The 19,024-nt window shown below is 53.8% G+C and overlaps 1 protein-coding gene across 1 annotated transcript in view; it reads right to left on the bottom strand.

The window, feature by feature from the left end:
- Positions 1-12,285: 12,285 nt before the first annotated feature.
- LDLRAP1 (low density lipoprotein receptor adaptor protein 1) overlaps positions 12,286-19,024 on the bottom strand; it is a 15,603-nt gene continuing 8,864 nt past the window's right edge. The window contains exons 6-9 of the mRNA XM_017736098.1: positions 18,794-18,877; positions 17,328-17,458; positions 15,671-15,705; positions 12,286-14,191 (exon numbers count right to left, since the gene is read on the bottom strand). Of these exons, the coding sequence (XP_017591587.1) occupies positions 14,047-14,191; positions 15,671-15,705; positions 17,328-17,458; positions 18,794-18,877 (395 nt within the window). The 3' untranslated portion in view covers positions 12,286-14,046. The remainder of the gene's footprint in view (positions 14,192-15,670; positions 15,706-17,327; positions 17,459-18,793; positions 18,878-19,024) is intronic.

Raw genomic sequence — 19,024 nt, forward strand, 5'->3', positions numbered from 1 at the left:
CTCCCCCCCGCCTCTCCCCCACCCGCGGTCCAGCCGGGAATGTCTGGGGAAGGACAGAGCTTCCAAAGCCGCTGTTCCTCCCCCGAAAGCGGCACGGGCTGGTGTTATTAATTGTGTCAGGCCCACTGCAGCTGCCCCTGGTTTATCTGCTTGGGATCAGATAAGGGGAAGCCCAGACACTGAAACCTGGCCGAGGCATTCTGCAAACAACAGCCCGGAGCTTCTCCAAGCAGGGCGCATCTCCACTGCGGGCAGAATGAGCAAAACCATCCCTGATGGCCTGTAATGACTCTGGACAGGAGAAATCTGTGTGGTATCGATTATTTTAAGGCTTTAGAAATACGAGCAGAGGACAGGAGGCTGCGGAGAAGGCTGGGTAATTAAGGCAGCTCGTTATCTGCTCCCTGAACGTGCATTGCAGGGGTGCTGAGTGCTGCTGCCTCGAGTTACTCCAGGAGCTGGGAGTGAGGGGCAGGACTTCTTGTCAGATTAAACCACGTTCTGAGGGATTACCGGCGTTGTTTGGGCAGGAATTACTCTAACTAAACACCTGAAAGGCTGAATTGTAATGGTAATCCAACCACAGCAGTGTCGCCTGTGCGGGGTGGATGGAGAACCCAGAGGAATTCAGCCGACACAGCCTGGGGCACCGACCCGCACAAGGTGGGGGAAAACTGATGGATAAAGTGGGAAAGGAAGGCAGGAGAAGGATAAAGGTGTGGAAAGATGTTCTTTGGAGCAGCCTTTCTCCTCCTCCTTCATATGACCCCCTCAGCACCTCCTGACCATCCTGTGCTGCCAAGGAGGACCCTTGCAGGCTGAAGTTACAGAAGTGGATAAACTGGAAGTGGGGCTTGCCCTGATTTCATTCAGAGAATTTTAGCGAGCTAAACCTGCAAAAAAGGGGTTCTGCCAGTCAGGAGTGAATGGCCAGGGCAGAGAAAGCAGCTGCCTCACCTGGAGCTGCAGAAATGCTACAGCCACATTCGGGCCACAGAAAATGGGATAATTAGCCCCAAAAAGCTCTGAATTCAGGGGCATCATCACACGCTGATCTGCAGGTCTGGCTGCTTTGCTGTTAACTCCACGTTCTTCTCTACGTAGAAGATATTAATTATCTGAGTTAAGAGTCACACTTAGGGATGCACAGAAGCCTTGCTGAGAATTCCAACGGTTCTCTGCAGGCAGGAGGGAGACATTTGCACAACGTAAAGCCCATCACCTCAGCCAGACTCGTGTTCTATCCCAGAAGAGGGGGGAAAAAACCCATTCACATCTGAGATAACAACCTGTTCTGAGTCCCTCACACCGGAATTGTGTAGGAATGAGCTCTCACAGGAGGAGGAATCTTGCTTAATTATGGTACAGGCCTACATCTCAGCAATCCTGCCTCCTGTGTGCCAGGGAAAATATCAAACACGCTGAAAAATAGTACAAAGGCAGAAACACAACATAAGGTGCATGGAGGAGAGAGCAGGAACATTTCAATTTATTACTTTCCTGTAACACCAGGTGACTAATGGAGCAGGCTGCAGCTTTCCCCCCCTTTTTTTCATTAAAATCAGCATCATCAGAACGTCTGTGTTCCATTTTCCCCTGCTTAAATAAGGAGAGGGCCAGAGGAATGCCATGAGTTTGCTCTTGCGAATGTGGAGCAACAGCCTATTTTAGATGGCTTCAGAAATAAGATCCCAAGTGGGAAAGGTCTAAGAATAATTTTCAGCCAAAGACTTCACCTGCCAGGAAATGCAGCTCAGGCAAACCAGACCCGAAGGCAAATTAGGGAGGAACTTGGTGAAAGAGAAACAAACCCAGTGTTGGACAAACAGAGGAATTAAGAAAACCCAACGATCTTCAAGCAAACTTAAATATTTGGTTTGAGTCAAGCATCTGGAGTCAATCCAAAGTGGATTTGGCCCCGATGGCCCCTGGGAATGAGCCACCTGCTGTCTGTGGCAGGATTCTGTCTGGAGTTGTCTGGAGCTGGAAGATCTCCTCTCTTTTTCAGATAAAATCTGGCTATTCAATGTTTCCTAAGAAGTCTGCAGACCCCTGAACTGTTTGGAAAGAACCCAGGAGGTGACAATGTCCTCAGACATCGGTGGGGACCAAGCACAGCCCAGAAATGAGCCAGGGGACCCTGTTTGAGAAAACACAGGAATTTTCCAGCCGCAGAAGGAGCCAACCAGAGCAATGCCTTTGGAAACTGCTGGGCTTTGTAGAAGTCGTGAAGGACTGGTTTCGTTTTTAAGGAAAATAATCTCCCAAAGGTTGAATTTCGACTTATTTGATGACCACGTGCACAATCCATCTTCAATCCTGCATCCAGAGACCTCCTCACACTCCAGCAGCCATCCCTGCTCTCCTCCAAGGGCTAGGCTCAGTTTACTCCAAGGACGTTGAAACAAATGCACATTTCACAAAAAAAACCCTTCTTTCATCATAAAAACACATTTGCAAGTGGACTTCAAGGCAAGCCAGAAAATAGGGACCAACATCTCCAAATGCTGGGGAGATGAATCCTCCTGTGGGAGCAGGGGAGGAGAAACCTTTCTGCTCATCCTATTCACTGTCCACAGACCAGAAGGCAAAAAGAAAAATAGTTCCTTCAGTTCTGCTCTGTGTTTTGGCCAAAGATGAAGCACAGCCATACATTGCCATGCCTCAGAGCTCTTCAGGAACAGCTCCTGCATTGTCCCCTCTGCCTGGGCTGTCCCCTCATCAATAATTGGGATTTCAGCAGGGCTGGGGCAGCTTTCAGCTCTGGTCGGGTCTGAAGAGGATCTTTCCCAACGCGGAGAGCTCCAGATGAGGATCAGTGTGTGAATTCTTCTGGACTAATAGATAAGTGCTACAATAATTTAGGGTACATTTCCAGCTTGTGGTTAGCAGACCCCAGGGGTTAATTCACTGCTCTGTAGCAATCTGTTAAAAATACTGGGGGGAAAAACCCCAATTTCCTATAAACCATGTGGAGAGCTGCACAGAGGACATTTGTTTTTAGGAGACAAGTCAAAGACTAACCCCCACCAGTTTATGGACATTGCAAAAACCCTTATCAAATCAGCTGTCAGAGGTTTGGGGTTTTTTCACCAAGAGATAACAGTATAAAACCCTTTTGGGTCAGATTAATCAGAGTTATTAGACTTAATGGCAAGTGATAACTCCATGAGCCACAGAGCTCCTCTGGCCATTTGTCCACAGAGAGGATAAGTTACTGCCCAACCCTGTTGACTTTAATTGGATTCTGACTCTGTGTAGGAAAGCCTTGATAAACTCCCTGGGTCAAACCTTCAGCCCCTCTCTACTGTTTCCTGTGCTCCTGAAGGGCTGCAGAGAGACCCTGAGCTGGCTGCAGAGTCCCTGCCCTGCACATGGTCACTGAGCAGCCTGTTCCATCCCAGAGCCAGCAAACAGATCCCTCTTGGAGGGAAAGGTGTTTCCCCCCTTCCCTTGGTGCCGAGCTCATTTCCCTTTAATGCCTTTGAACCGGGCTGCTATGAGCCAGGCCAAGAGAAATCAGAACACCTCAGAGCATTTGAATGGGATAACACAAATATTGCCATTATAGCGGAAAAAAGAAGCATTTCCAGAGAGCTAAAAGTCCTTTAAAATGGCAATGAAAATCCAGCTCCCAGCAGCATCCATTGGCCATCCTCAGGTGGCTTCTAAGGCTGGGCTGAAATCATCCCTCAGCTGTGCAGTGGCTCAGGGTGGAGCCGATCAGGAGAATCTTCTGTGGAGATTTTTACACAGAGTGTTTTATTGGCACCTCTCAGGTGCCACCAGCCCCTTTCTGCAGTGAACCAGGTGATCCACTGGGAGAAATTCCTCCCGTGTTTTGCACAGATCCCTGGGAGGTGCAGCCCCTCCCCAGGGGCTGTCGAGGTGAGCAGAATTTAAACCACTTTCAAAGAGGTCAATAATGTGTAGAGAAGAAGGAAAGATAAGGTTAATGGGGCAGATATTCCAATAAACATATTTCTGTTCCCTGCGGAGAGGAGCCAAAGCTGTTGAAGCGCTTGGCTGTGCATTGCTTTGCCAAATTACAGAGTTACCCTTTTCTCTCTCCAGCCATTAACCAAACCAGGAAAACAGAGCTCCCGTGGAGCTCAGCCTTCCCAGAGTGGGAGTTCCTGTGTCCCACCACTGGAACCCAGGCCAGGAGCAGGAGTTAGGATTTTAACTGATCACGGGAAGGCAGCAGCTAAAGCTGTGACAGAAGATGAACGCGCACTTTGCAGACGTGCTGCTGTCACAGGCCTATTCTGCAGGTTATTTTTTCCCCATGAAAGGCAGGACTGTTGCTCTGTTTTAAAAATGAGCTTTTCCCTGGGTGCCCATATCCCTCTTCAAGGCCAAACCCCCTTCAGCTGTGCACTGCACCAACTCCCTGGCAAACACTGAAATAAGGAGAGGGTTCTCTGCAGCCCAAAATAACTTTTCAGTCACCTTGAGGGTGAAGTTCATCTGTGCCGACCTGCAAAACAGGTCACTCCCAAGCTGGCTGGGATGAATCACTGTCTGCACTATATTTAACCGGAGCCTGGGGAGGTCTGCACCGAATTGTTGTCATTTTGCCAGTCTGACGTCCCGTGTTCCTCGTGGCATCCGCAAGCAGAACACGTCCTGTGGCACAGACACGGCACCAGCGCTGGGCAGGGCTCGGCACTCCCCTGACTGAGGGCTTTTCTCTTCCAGTATCACCCAGGACCTGATGAGGGCTCTTTACTGGTGGCACTGTGCCAGCACAGCCCCTGCTGCTGGTGGGAGAGGGAGGTTTCACCCTCCAGGTCCATTCAGAAATGCCCTCAGTGTCCTCTCAATTTTTCCTGGGTCGGTAGAAAATGAAACAATTTTATGCTGCTGGTGTGAAGCAGGGAAATGTTTTTCCTTCCTGGTGTCTCCGTGTGGTCCCAGCTCAGACTCATCATTCCACATTATCCAAGAGATCCCTTGAAATGACAAATCTCCTACAGGCACCCACAGAACCACTTCTATTTCATCTTTCCTTTTCCTCCTTTAAAACCGCACGCAGAGTAATGCTTAATCCATGTGGAAAAAACAAAAATATCTTCCCTGGATCCTCACCCAGCCTGAGCAGATCCTCCTCAGGGACCCCAACAGCTCCTGTCCGGGTCGGTGCCTTGTCCCTGTCCCCACCCCATGTGTGGGCGAGCAGTGAGCTCACACCAGTGCCCAAAGAAGGGGAGAGGAGGCGTTTGTGCTGCTCGAGCTCACGGGTGTTTGTGCCGGTCTCCGAGGGGCTGCTCCAGCCACGCAGGCTGCATGCAGATGGGAAAGGCTCTGGCCAGGCTGGAACACAGAGAATGGGAGCTGGGGAAAACAACAATTACGGGATTATAAAAATACCTGCCGGGTATCAGGAATGCGAGGGAGGGGAGGATCGAGGAGTCTTGGGGGAAGGGACAGGTAGGGAAATTAACGTCTCATGGCTGTGTCCTCCTGTCCTGGCTTTGGGAAGGGAAAAAAAAACCTCAAAATTTCTTGGTAAGACCTGTGGGATACATGGTCCAGCCTGGGTCACTGCAATGCCAACTCTCCACTGGTGATTTTCCCCCAGGTGTTGGGTCTGTTGGAGGCCAGAGACACTTGAGACAGGCTGATGTCCCTTGGAGCACAAGGAATGCTGTGCAGGACGTGGGGAGGGAGGCTGGAATTGCTCATTTTTAGCCGCCTGGGAGGGAGGAGCGGTGTCACCTCTGCAGATCTGAGGTTGTTGCTTTGTGTCTGCTTCCATTTGTCAGCCGTCCCAGCCATCACCCTGGCACAGGCTACTGAGTGACCCTCAGGGACAGCCCTGGGCCGTGTGACAGACAGGAGGGAGGATTTGGGACTCCTCCTCTGTGGGATGGACGCGGAGCTGCAGCACCCAGGGGCATCCCAAACCCTGGGAGAAGCCTGCAGAGCCCAGGGAAGGCTGTGAGTGCACGGCCCAAGGCAAACCCAGCTCAGCCTTTAATGCCTGGCTGACGGGCTGCTTCCAAAGCTTTCCCCCAAACTTGCTCAGGGCTCTTTGCACTTCATCCTAGAACACGCCGGTGCTGGCTCTGAGCTCTGAGAGATAAAAGAGGAGGAACTTAAGCTCTCAGACATCCTTTGCTGAGAGTCCTAGAGACAGCAGGAAAACCCAGGGGCTGATGATCACATGGCTGATGGCACTCGGGTCACAAGGAAGGGGCTTTCCTCTCGAGGCAGCTGCCACCTCCTTGCTCTTTAGAAGGAGTTTGGCACCTGCTGGATCAAACTTTGTTAGGAGGAGAGGGAATACGGGGCTGTGCCAGGGCTGGAGAGGCCTTTCAGAGAGAGGAAATTATTTTTAAAAAACAAGTTTGAAAAGCTGTGTGTGGCTTTCAAGAGCCCTGATAGCTCAGGTGGCAGCCTGGAGCTCGGCACAGGTTCTGAGCCGTGTCCGTGCAGCCAGAGCAGGCACTGAGAATGGCTCCCCCCGTTACTGATTCTCACACACAGCCAGGAGCTCCCCTGCAGAAAATGTGCTGTGTTATCACTCCAGCACGTCCCTGAGATAGCCCAAATCAGATAAAGCCCGAGCTCATCAGGGCAGGCAGCTTTAAAGGAGCCTTTGTCACTCCCTGCTCGCTCGGAGCTGCGGCAGGAGGCACGGGGCAGGTTGGGATGCTCAGCCCGGACATTTCCCAGCTCCTGGCCCAGCGTGTGGCTCATCCTGAGGCTCTGAGGGAGGTTAATCACTCGGAAGAGACGGATTCAATGACATTTCACTGAGGCTGGCAGGGCCAGCACCGGAGGAGCAGTGACAACCCAAGGGCAGGGACACCCCTGCCTCCCTGCGGGTTACAATGAGGGCACCGCAGCGGGGCTGAGAGCGGGGTCACACCGGCGGCAGAGGCGGCGTGGGGACACACACAGCACCCCTGGGGCTGGTCAGCCTGCTCCCTGCCCTCAGCAGCCCCGTCACAGACTCTCCTCCACCGCCAGGGCTGCCGTGAGCCCGGGCTCGCTGCGGAGCGCAGGGCTCGGTGCCCAGGGCCAGCCCCGCGCTGGCACCACGCGGCTCCGGCAGCCGCAGGCAGCTCTCCCCGGGGCTCTCGGGCACTCAGCCGGAGGCCAGACCTCTCCTCTGAGCAAACAACTGAGCTTTAGACTTGTCTGCAGCTCTCTGAGCTGCTGTGTCAGGTGGGAGAGGAAGGGATGCAGTTTGGGGCTCGGCTCTAGTGCACCTCCTCGTGCAATGGGGGTAACGAGACAGGGAACGCCCGGGACTGCAAGCAGCAGCTCCAGCCTGGGCTGCTCCGTCTCATCCCCACCTCAGAGCTCACGCTCTCGTCCTGAGGACGCGAAAAGCAGAACTGGAGAGGCTCAAAGCGTCAGGGGCAGGGGGAAGCAGCGGTGATGCACAGCCGGTGTGGCAGCCGAGCCTCTCCTGTCAGGGCTGGGAAATGCCTCGTGTGTTCCTACCTGTCTGCAGCCCTTGAATAACTGCACCGGGAGCTTTCCCACTTCTCCCATCGCATTCCGCAGACGTGAGTCAGGCCAGCTCGAAATATAAACGGGAGACCACAGAGGAGCAGGTGACCCAGATTCTGACAGACCTTCCCCAATTTAATCTTGATATACACCACCAGCCACTGGCTGGATCACGATGCTTTAACCAGCATGAAAAACAAGTCCAGCCTCTCATGTCCCCTAAAAGCAAAGCTCCTGCCTGCCCAGCACTGGCTCTTTTCACACACAACCACATTTTGCCGACCCACTGCCCCCCAAACTCTCATGGACCCATCAAACCTCAAACACAAATGTGGGGGATCAAATCTGGCCCCATTTAAGAAGCAAATCGCCAGCAGAGCAGCACAGCCCCATACCACAGTGACAAATCCTCTCCAGAGCCTGTGGCCGTGGCTTTGGGATTTATTTGGTTCCTCTGAGAGGTGAGGAGGTGGACTTGGGGAAGCTGTGAGTCAAAGGGCTCCAGCTGTGGAGGGGGAAGCCTGTACCTGATGCCGAACAGCTGGGAGGGAGCTGAGCTTGGGCAGCGATGTTCCAGCTCCGTGCCTGGCTCTGCAGGCCAGGGCTGTGGATTTCTGGGTGAGCCATGCTCAACAGCCAGTAAATATTCCTGACTCCAGCTGGACCACAGCTGCAGGAAAGCTCTGCCAGAGTCAGCTGGATCATCCTCTGGCTCGTGCACCAACCACGAAATTACAGGTTCCTGTTTCAGGCTCTTCATTAAAAGGTGATTTCACGGGAGCTGTGGAGAGGGTGATTTTCAAACCTGAGCCGGATCTGCCGGTCCAGCAGATTTTTTGCATCATTCTCAACCCTCTTCAACCACCCACCTTCTGTGCTGACTGTTTTTAACTCCCATGTGAAACCAAGTTGATCTGAAAGTCGCTGACGGAAGATGCACCTGGCTCCTGTCACTGCCTCTGCTGCTGTCACCCTGATAACCCCGTGCCCAAAACCTGCAGCCCTCCCCTTTTCCACGGACAGGGAGCCACCTCCACCCTTCCTTACAAACCGACCAAATCACCCAAGGAATTCTGACACACTTCCCCGGTTTTTAACGTTTCCCTTTGGGCTGGGTGAGCCACAGCCACTTCTCTGCACGTCAGCTCTTGTTGGACAGAGGTTAAGTGACCAGGAATATCCCGTATTTTCAAAGGCTGCCTCTTTTCCCTGTGATTTGCACGTTCTCTGCAAACAGATCTTCGTGAACTGCAGACCCGCAGGATGCGATGACCACGGGGCAGTGGGGATCAAAGGACATTAAAGGCGAATCCCTGCTGCTCCTGACCACGATAAGATCTGGCTGGGCTCAGGATCCTGTTACTGCACACGAGGACATTGATCAAAGCTTTGTTCTTACCCTGAGCTGTCCAAGGGAGGCTGCAAACATGGCTCACTGTCATCGTTTCACTTACAATAACACATGAGCTCGGAGGAAGGCTCTCAGCTGCAGCTTTTTATATCTAAACTCTTCCTGGCTGAGCAATCTCAACCTACTATTGATCCAGATGACGCATTTGATTCCTATAATTGAGATTGGAATTAAAGAAAAAAAAAGCCTTTCTATTTCTTCCAGCGAGTTTGTTTCTCACGTTTGACAGCTCGGCGCGTGCATCACTCGGGCTTTTGCCGTGATTAAAGCGAAGGAATTTGTTTAAGGGTGGAAAGCTGTAACTGCCTCAGCCCAAAAGCCACAGATTGAGGGAGCAAAATACCTGGGTGTTCTCTCACCCATCGCCTTTGAAATGTCAAGCAGAAGTTGTTTTCTAGGGGATCATGGAATGGTTTGGGTGGGAAGGGACCTTAAAGCTCACCCCATTCCACCCCTGCCATGGGCAGGGACACCTTCCACTGTCCCAGGCTGCTCCAACCTGGCCTTGAACTCTTCCAGGGATCCAGGGGCACCCACAGCTTCTCTGGGCACCCTGTGCCAGGGCCTGCCCACCCTCACAGGGAAGGAATTTCTCCCCAATATTTCATCTAATCCCACTTTCTTTGAGTTTTCATCCATTTCCCTTTGTCCTGTCAAGTAGAAAGAATAAAATAGAAATAAACCCATGGCCAGCTTGGAATCAAACAAGCACAGTTCCGATGCTGCAGGCTCAGTGATCTTCCCCTGCTGCCTTCCCCCTGTTCAAGAGAATTTCCAGCAGCTGAACTGCACAGAAATTCTCCAGTTTCACACGGAATAACCACTGACTCAGAGGAAAAAGTCTCTGATTCAAGAGCAAGCCTGGAGCCCCCCTCTCTGAGTAGCAAATTGAGCTGGCACTTACTCACTTTAGATCTTTCTGTAGGTATTGCATTGATGGAGAAAGTGCTGTGTATTCGCTTGTTTATTTGCAAAAAAAGGTTAAAAAAAAAAATTCTATTAAAATCTTGCACCTCTGGGACTGCCTTTGAAAGGCGTGTGATGTGACTCCAGGAGAGAAGTGATCAGCCTGCAATAATTTAGATGTTCCTGTTGCTATGGATACTTTCTTTAAGTGAAGCATACCATTATAATTTAAATTTCCAGTAACTCACAGAAAAAAAAAAGGACAGCACATTAAAAGTAATAAAAAATGCCAGAGACGCAACTGTTTTATTCCTTGCTGTCAGTTTTACTCGTGCTGTGACAGCGTTGGAGAAGTGATAGAATTGCCACGTCTGAGCAGATTTAGTACTTTTACACGTTTTATTCCATTAATTAGACCTGGGGCTCGTGGCTGTGATCGAGGCAGTGGCCGAGTGACAGGCTGGGAGCTGGGATATCACACTGGGAGCTGGGATGTCACACTGGGAGCTGGCAGGGAGGAGGACTCGGAGCTAAAACAAGCCCTGACAAGCAGCGAGTCCGGGGTTTGTTCCAGCAGCATCAGCGCAGGCAGATGGAAACACAAAGGTACAAGGCAAATAACTCCCTGCAAAGCATCATCAGCCAGGCTTTTAAGCAAAAAACTTTGCCTGGAGTGGTGTTGCCATCCGTGGGATTGGAGCAGCTGAGACAGAAAGTGCCACTGTGACTGGCAGGGAATGTCGGGAAAAGCCCGGCGTGGAGGCTGGGGTGTTTGCTGAGGAAGGGATTGAGTGAGGGCTGGAAAGGTGAAAAAAAACAAACCCTTGGTGGCAGAGAGTGAGAGGTGTGGAGTTTGCAGTGTCTGGTTTGAAGGGAGAGAAGGAAAATCCCCAGGGCATCTCCCCCACTGCGCCCAGAGAGACGGCGGCGGTGGCTCCAAAACCGAAACTGTCGTGGCCAAAGTTTGGGACAAACGAGGTGTTTGGGGAATATTTTGGTGTCTCAGTAGGGTTTTTCTCACCTGCTGGCTCAGCACCAAGTGGGTGCCAGGGAGGAGCAGGGATGTCAATGACTTGACATCCCTCCTTCTTGTAAAGCCCGTATTTCTCCTCGGGGCCAGGGGCCCGCTGGGGACGGCTGCTTTTAGCAGGGAGGAAAAATAACAACGAACCCCCAGAGCCCCGGGCACTGCCTCCCATCCCTCCCCTGGCACCGAGGAGAGGTGCTGAGGAAATGAATGAATGCAGTATTAAGGCTCCCTCTGCCATGAGCAGGATCCGCTCGCTGCTGATAAACTGCTCACAGTCAGAGCTGCTGAAGCGGCTCCAGGTTATTCCAGCTGCTCCTGGAGCTGCTCCTGGGGGCTCCAGGGTCCCCTCGGTGCTGTGGAAGTTTATGGATCTTTGGCACTGAAATTACAGCTCTGCCAGGAGCTGTGCCAGCCCCTCCACACCCCGTGCCAAGGCAGGGTGACAGCCCAGCGTGTCACAGCACTGCCACCTCCGTGCTGCTGCTGCTGCGGCTGCTCTGGGGGAGGGACGGGCACCAAAGTCACCCCATGTCCCCCTTGGAGAAATGTGGGGCTGGGGGAGCTGAGCCAGCAGCCCCCAGCCTGCTTTTCATGGCACAGCCACCCCTCAGCAGTGAATTCCTCCTCCCTTCCCTGGCAGGAGAAGGGAATGGATGCTGAAAGTTCCTTAACTGGCAGTTAAAAAAAGGTCACATCAGAACTGAGGGATCAATTTGTTCCTCAGCAGGGCCATCAGTTATGCATGAGGGCTCAGCACTCATAATCTGGGACAGCTCACCCTGGAAGAGGCAGTTTCAGCTGAAAAATGGACTTTTAGTGGGTTTATATTTGTTAGCACCGCGGGAGGGGGGGCGGTGGCTCTGCAGAGCCTCCCTGCTCTGCCCGCAGCCCTGCGGGGATGCGGAGGGACGGGGCGGCACCCGCGGGTTCCGTCTGTCAGCACCCCGAAGGGATGCTCCAGGTGCTTCCCAGCCGAGGTGAGGGCAGCTGGGAGCTGCAGAGGGCTGAGCACACAGGGCTGTGCTGGGCTCTTTACCTAAAAGGCAACTGCACAAACTCAGCTGCCCCCAGAGGGAAGCACTTTGTGACTCAGGAACGCTGTCAGTGAAGAGATTTGGGGTTTGATGCTCCTCTTTGTGCGCAGATGAGCCTGAAGCATTGACCTCCCCTCTCTTCCCCCTCCTCACACCCTCACCTGGAGGCCAAAGCAGCCACACAGGGGACGGGTCCTGCTCCCTCTGTGCATCCCACGGGGCCACATCCAGCCCCACAGCATTCCTCGGGAGCAGACCATGGCTCAGGGTCCAGCTGCAGCTCTCTCCCCACTTGGATGGCTCTGGAATCACCTCCCCAGGACGTTTCTGATCACATCCTGCCATGAATCAGGGACAGACAGAACTCAACCAGAGCCACAAAAGCTGCCACACATTAAAGGGAGCACGGTGAAAGTTGAATAAAGTCACCCAGCAAAGAGGCTTCAAAAAATGGCAGAGTTTTTATTCCCCTCAGTACAGAATATTCTTTACAGCGTCAGGTTTTCTTAAAAAAAGCACTCTAAACACACAAGGGTAGTGTTGTGCATTTCCAGGATCTGCTGCTGGAGTCTCTAGGAAAGGAGAAAGGTCAGAGAAACCTTCACACTCCATCCCACAGCTTCCTGGGGAGATCAGAGCTCCCTGGGCTGGGGCAAGGGGCTGCTTCCAGCACTGCTGGGCTGCTGCAGCAGGCTCCTGTCCCTGCCCTGTGCCTGCAGCACAGCTCTGCAGGTCCCTCCCATCCTGCTGCTGCACACAGGAGCTGCTTTAAACAGCCCAGAGCAGGACACACAGAGCTGTACAGGTTCCACCAGAGCCGTGATGAGTCAGCTCCACGAGTCCTCAACACCTTCTCAAACTCACACTTGGGGGGGAAAAAAAAAAATCTCCAATCTAAGTCAGTCACTCAGCTGCTTCCCAAGGAATTCTTACAGCTGACAGAGAGGGTTTTTTCCCTTCCTGCGAGCAGTTTTAGGGGAGTTCTAAAGAGCTATCTGGGGAATGAATTAGTGCTTCGAACCCAAGTTACAAATCTATAAAACAGATTAGTACACTTCACGTAAGGCCACAAACACTGCGAGATGTCAGTGAGACTGTTTAGGATCATTAAACTTAATCTTTTGATTAGCATAAACTTTATACCTGCATTGCTGATTTTCAGTTCCAGGGGTAGATGGAGCTTCCTGAGCCCCCTGGGAACTGCGGCTGTCAGGGAGAAGGGGTGGGAGCACCACTGGGAGGGGCACCTGATGCTAATTGGACAGCCAGGTATTGCTCCTGCTGATCCAACTCCACAGAATGAGCAACAACCACGTGGCTTTGAGGCAGGAACAAGTCCTGGGCAGGCAAACCCACAGGGCCAAGCTGGGAACACGGATCTGTGGTGCTGCTGGGCCTCCCAAGCTGCCCTTTCCAAGAGATTTTAACCAAACAAATCCTTCCTCCCTGGTGGTTTTGCTTTTAAAGCCAACGGAGCTTTAGGATCTCGAGTCGGTCAGAGGTGAGGGGTCAGCTTTGAGCTGCAGCATTGCCAGGGTGGGTTCTTTTTGGGTAAATAGCTTCTGAGGAGAAGTTCCAGGCACTGCTTACCTTGACAATTCGGACCATCGCTTTCAGTTCGAGTTTTAAAGTGCAAAACTTGGCAGAGTCTTTGGGTTAAAAAGCGTCAATTCCCACGTGGAGAGCCGGGAGCCGCGGGGTGACTGACAGCTGTGAGAGTGCCACAGACACTCACACAAAAGCTCCAGCTCTGCTCCCTCTCTGATTTCACACTGCCAGCAGCTGCTGCAAACCCCCTCCCTGGCCAGGCAGGTGATGTGTTGTTCCCGAATCCGTGGATTAGAAACACTCAGAGCTGCGTTTGCCTCCGCAGCCCTTTGCTGGGGGCTGCTCACAGAGGGGCTTTGGTGGTGCCCAGGCTGTTTGCAGGCAGGGACAGGCACTGCTGCAGATGCTCTCCACACCTCCCAGGAACACCTGTAAACTGTGAATAAATACCTCCAAGAGCATCTCGTGGTTTAGATAAAAGCAAGGTACAAAAATCCGCGTTAGGTTTCTGAAGCTTTGGTCTAAACTGGGCTGTGACACCCTCTGAGCTGCTGGAGAGCCCTGCGAAGGTTCCCCGGTTACAGCACCCGGAACAGCACGATCCAGGCCACAGGCTCCGAGTGGTTTTCCTCTCTTGGATGCCTCTGCCCTCAGAACATGAACAGATCATCCTTCTCTGCCGTGCCGGGGTCGATTTTGTTCCAGTCCACAGGGGACAGAGTCTCTGCACTCTGGATGTCCTGAGCCGTGAGCCCCGTGTCCAGCACCTGCGGGTTCGTCCTTGACTGGGCCAGTCTGAGGGGGCACAAAAGCACAGAGTGAAACACAAACCCGGGTGGTTTCGTGCCTGCTGCACCCCCAGCGCTGCAGCTCCGCGTTTCAACACCCTCCAGCAGAATGGAAACTCTCGGGAGGGGGGAGCTGGCACAGAACATTCGCAGCACTCTCAAGTCTGTTGCAGCTTTGCTGCTGGCTTCTCTCAACAATTCCCCTGCAGGCATCCCGGGAATTTGCAGGCTGGACATCCCACAGATTACTGGCCTGGCAGAGCAGCGTTCTCCTCCCCGGAGCCACCCCTGGGCTCTGCTCTCTGCTCCCCAGAGGAGCAGCCTCGGAGCAGTGTCAGCCCTGCCCCAGCAGCAGCTCCCTGGCTCGGGACTCCGAGGGCTCAGCTGATGTTTTCCAGCCCCAGGAGCAGCTGGGAGAGCTTCTCAGCCCAGATGTTTCACAAAACCTAAGGAGCCCCAGTTTGTTGTTGTGTGATTTAAATCCCCCCCTGTGAAAATACTGCAGCACCGGGGCTGGGGGTTAACTCAGCCATCTGGGGGTTCATCCAGGGCGAGGCACAACGTCCCAAGAAGCCTGAGATGAAGCCCTGATTTTTAATAAAGAAGGACAATGTGCAGCTGTGATGATGTGGCAGGAATGGTTTCGGGAACGCCGGCGGATGAGCAGCCCAAACTCTGAGTCACCAGAGGGCCGAGGGTGATGTGACAGCTCAGCATCCAGCAACGCAGAACAAACCCCAAAAACAACCACATCTGCTGCACCCCGTGGGGTGAGGAAAACAGAGAGTCCAGGACATCCATCAGCCCCGTTATCAGCCACAGCCTGGGACGAGGCTGCCGGGGAAGGGGAAGCTGTAAATCATCCCTGAGAGCCAAATGAGACCCCAAGGGCTGAGCAGGAACTGCTGCAAACCCTTCTCTGCCTCACTCCCTCCTCTAGCACCTCCCAGCCCGAGGGACAGGAAGAGGAGGAGGAAGAGGAGGATGGGACCCACATAAACTCCACCAACCCCACAGGACAGGCAGGAAAACCCACCTGAAAGGAAACGGGTTTGTTTGGCTTTGCTGGATGGCTCAGCAGGCACGGGCTCCACTCCTTAATTTGGAGTGGAAAGAGGAATAAACCCCACGGACTGAGGGCTGAGTTTGTGGGCTGAGGAAGAGCAAAGCCCCCAGTGCCAGAAGCTGGGACCAGCAGCCTGAAAAAGCCTCGGCAAGTGGGAGCAGACACACCAACTGCTCGGGGAATTAAATTCCCTATCACACACAGCCTCTCTCCATCCTTAAAAGGTTGTCAAAATATTTGGCTGATCAGGCAGCCTTAAAGCCTATCTTTCAATTACCAGCTGAGGCACTGATGGAGCAGCTGCCTAGGTCAGATCACGGCCCTGATTAGATTAAGGAGCATTATTAAAAGCCAGTCCCCAGTCAAGTCTCTGGGGCTGCTCCCCAGTGCTGAACTTGTGAAGGGAGTGATGAGAATTACCTTGAAAACGCCTCGTCGAGCCCATCATCCATTTCCTTTGTTAAGAGATAAAAAGAGAGACAAGTAGTTGCTAAGAGAACTGCACAAAAGTGTATTTAGAGATCTGGCTCTGCACTCGAGCAAGGCAGACAAAAAATATCTGTGTCTGTTGGCTTCAGAGTGCCTCAGTCACCTCCTCTGCAATCTGCCTCCTCTCCTCTGCCCGAGCTCCAGGGGAAAAGGTGAACTCCTGGTGGTCCCGGGGCTTGGTCCTTTCCCTCCATCCCCAAACAGGCTGATCCTGCCCCCAGATCCACCCCACGAGTGGAGCACAGGGATGAACCCACCCCTCGCTCTCCCAGCTCCGCAGTTTCTGCCACAAGGAGGGACCTGGACAGAGCTCCAGGAGTCCCTTGGGGCTTTTCTGGATCAGCATCACGGAGAGCAGCTCTGCACTGGCACAGGGGGGGACATGAAAAGCAGCTCTGGGAGCCTTTATCTCTGCTCTGCTGCCAGGGTTTCCCAGGGAAAGCACTGGAGCTGCTCGGGAGGAAGGTTTTCCCTGCTCGGTGCGAGGGCTTTGCTACGGACAGACCGGGCTGTTCCCCAAATCCTGTGAGGCACTTACAGACTTAATGCAATTAATAAGTGAAGTATGAAAGCTCTGTAAGCAGGCAGGGATTGGAGATTGCTGATAAGCCTCCAGGATTTGATTCGGGCTTAGAGCTGATCTTCAGGTTTAACCTGGAAAGCCTCAGGCCCGCCAGGCTCGAGGAATGGGCTCCAGGCAAAGGCACTTATCCTGCAATTCCCCAAAATCCAGCAGGCACGGGGTCTGTGGCAGGGATGAGACCTCAGGTCAAGTGGGGCTTCAAGGGTCAGCCCCAGCCTGGTTGGGGATCAGAGAATCCCAGGATGATCTGATGGGAAGGGACCTTAAATCCCATCCCATTCCCACTCCTGCCATGGGCAGGGACACCTCCCACTGTCCCAGGGTGCTCCAACCTGGCCCTGGGCACTGCCAGGGATCCAGGGGCAGCCACAGCTTCTCTGGGCACCCTGTGCCAGGGCCTGCCCACCCTGTCAGGAAGGAATTCCTTCCCAATATCCCATATAACCCCACCCTCCTCCAGTCTGAAGGGGACGATGGAGCACTGGGGCATGGAGAGGCTCCCTGATGGATGCACACCCAGGGCTGCCCCATCACTTTTCTATCAGAGATCCACGAAACAATTACAGCCAGAGGACTGAGGGCATTTCCAAGAAGCCATCCAAGCTCCCACAGCCACGAACAGGAGCAGGGAGAAGTCAGAGTAATAATGAACATAAATATAACCTGGTTTTAGTGAGCAGTAAACAAAAGCCATCAATGTCCTGATTCCTGCCCCTGCACAGAGCACTTGGGTGGTCTCTCAGGTAAGTGACAAACCCCTGAGAAATGCTGCTCCAGAACAGGGAATATTCAAGGACCTGACAGCAGCGTTCCTCACGGGCCTTTGCGTCCTGCTCATTTCCTCCCCACACCTAAAAAGGGCAGCAGGCACTGAACACTCAGCGATCCTTCCCGGCTGTGGGCATCTCCAAAACCTCTCTGAGCAGCTCAGCCACCCCACAGCTCCGGGTTTATCCCAGGAAAAGCCCCGGGATGGGAGCTGGAGCACTCCTGGCTGTCCCTTACCCACACCACGTTGTTGTTGACCGAGGGGCTGGGCCCGAAGCCGCTGTTGTCCAGCTGTGGGGACTCTGTGCTGCTGCCCAGGGGGGATCTGGCAGGGTCCTCAAAGTCCAGCAAGTTCCCTGTGGCTGCTGCTGTGGGCAGAGCAGAGAGGGAATGAGGGGAGAGGAGCAGAGACACAGCCAAACCTTCCTGCAGGAGCCGCTTCCCTTCAAGAGTGCAAGCAAAGGGCTGCACCGAATTCCTCCAGGATGGCCCCAAACCTGAGTACTGAGGAGCTGCACCCACCCCAGTGGGGGCTGTGGTTCATCCAGGGTGTCCAGGTCAGGCACCTGAGGAGCTCCCAGCGGGGATGCAGCCCTTGGGAAGGCTCCTGGGTGCCCACTGATGCTGAGGATGAGCCCCAGGCCATCCCATGCCCAGGTGGGAAGAGCCCCTGGGCGACATCCTCAGCTCAGCCCACAACACTTTACAAAGGTATTTTATAGGACTGAGGGCAAATCCTGCCCTGGGGGAAGTTCAGACCTTGGGAAGCCTCCAACCCTCCCCAGCACCCTGCACTGGGGTGGATGCAGGAGCATCCCAGCTCTGGAGCATCCCTCAGGGAGAGGCTGGAGCCCATTCCTACATCCACGGCAGCCCCAGGCTGGATTATCCCAATGTGCCACCCTTTGGGAGAGATTCCTCCAGTCCTGAGCCTTCCCAGGAAGAAGCAGGATGTGCCAGCCTGGAAGCAAGCCCAGTTCAATGCTATTTTTCACCGTGCCAAATCCTCTTATCTCCGTGGCCAGCAGGGAGGAGGGATTAGCCTTTTGTCCCACTTCTCCCTGCCCTGCCCTTCGGAGGCAGCAGAGGACCCAGGGCCAGGCCCCGAATCCTGAGGAGATTTACTATGTAATTGTTTTATTTCACACACCTCCCCTCCCTCAGGGGAGTGTCTGGGGTCTGACACAACCCCAAACCCGAGCTCTGGGTGTGCAGATCCAGGCTGAGCTCATAAGGACATCACAGCCAATTTGCCTGGGGCAGGATTTGGGGTGGCAGCAGGAGAAGTTTAAGGGGGAGAAGGAAGCACTCAGCTGGCAGCCAAGAACCCCGAAGTGCTGCTCCTCCTGGCCTTCAGAGCCCTCCCAGGAGCTTGCCCTGCTCAGGGAAAATCCCTGTTTGGGGGAATCCCCCATCCCTCAGGCTGTCCCCATCCCTGTTTGGGGGAATCCCCCATCCCTCAGGCTGTCCCCTGCCCTGTTTGGGGGAATCCCCCATCCCTCAGGCTGTCCCCATCCCTGTTTGGGGGAATCCCCCATCCCTCAGGCTGTCCCCTGCCCTGTTTGGGGGAATCCCCCATCCCTCAGGCTGTCCCCATCTCTGTTCGGGGGAATCCCCCATCCCTCAGGCTGTCCCCATCCCTGTTCGGGGGAATCCCCCATCCCTCAGGCTGTCCCCATCCCAGCTCTGCTCTGGTGGCTCACGTGTGACAGGACGGGCAGGAGCTTCTGAGCCGGGGCTGCTCGTCCCTTCTGCTTCCAGGATGGACCTTTCTCGCTTCTCCTTCTCTGCAAAAGAAGGAAACCCCATCACTGCCTGCCAGCTTTTAGGGAGGAGGGATGGGGACAGCTTGGCCAGGCCACCTCTGGGTGCTTTTATCATCTCATGGAAGATGAAAGCAAAAATCCCAGCAGTGCCAGGGCTCTGAGGCACCT

This window comes from Corvus brachyrhynchos, unplaced genomic scaffold (genome assembly GCF_000691975.1).
Source record: "Corvus brachyrhynchos isolate BGI_N302 unplaced genomic scaffold, ASM69197v1 scaffold65, whole genome shotgun sequence".
NCBI classification, from domain to species: Eukaryota; Metazoa; Chordata; class Aves; order Passeriformes; family Corvidae; genus Corvus; species Corvus brachyrhynchos.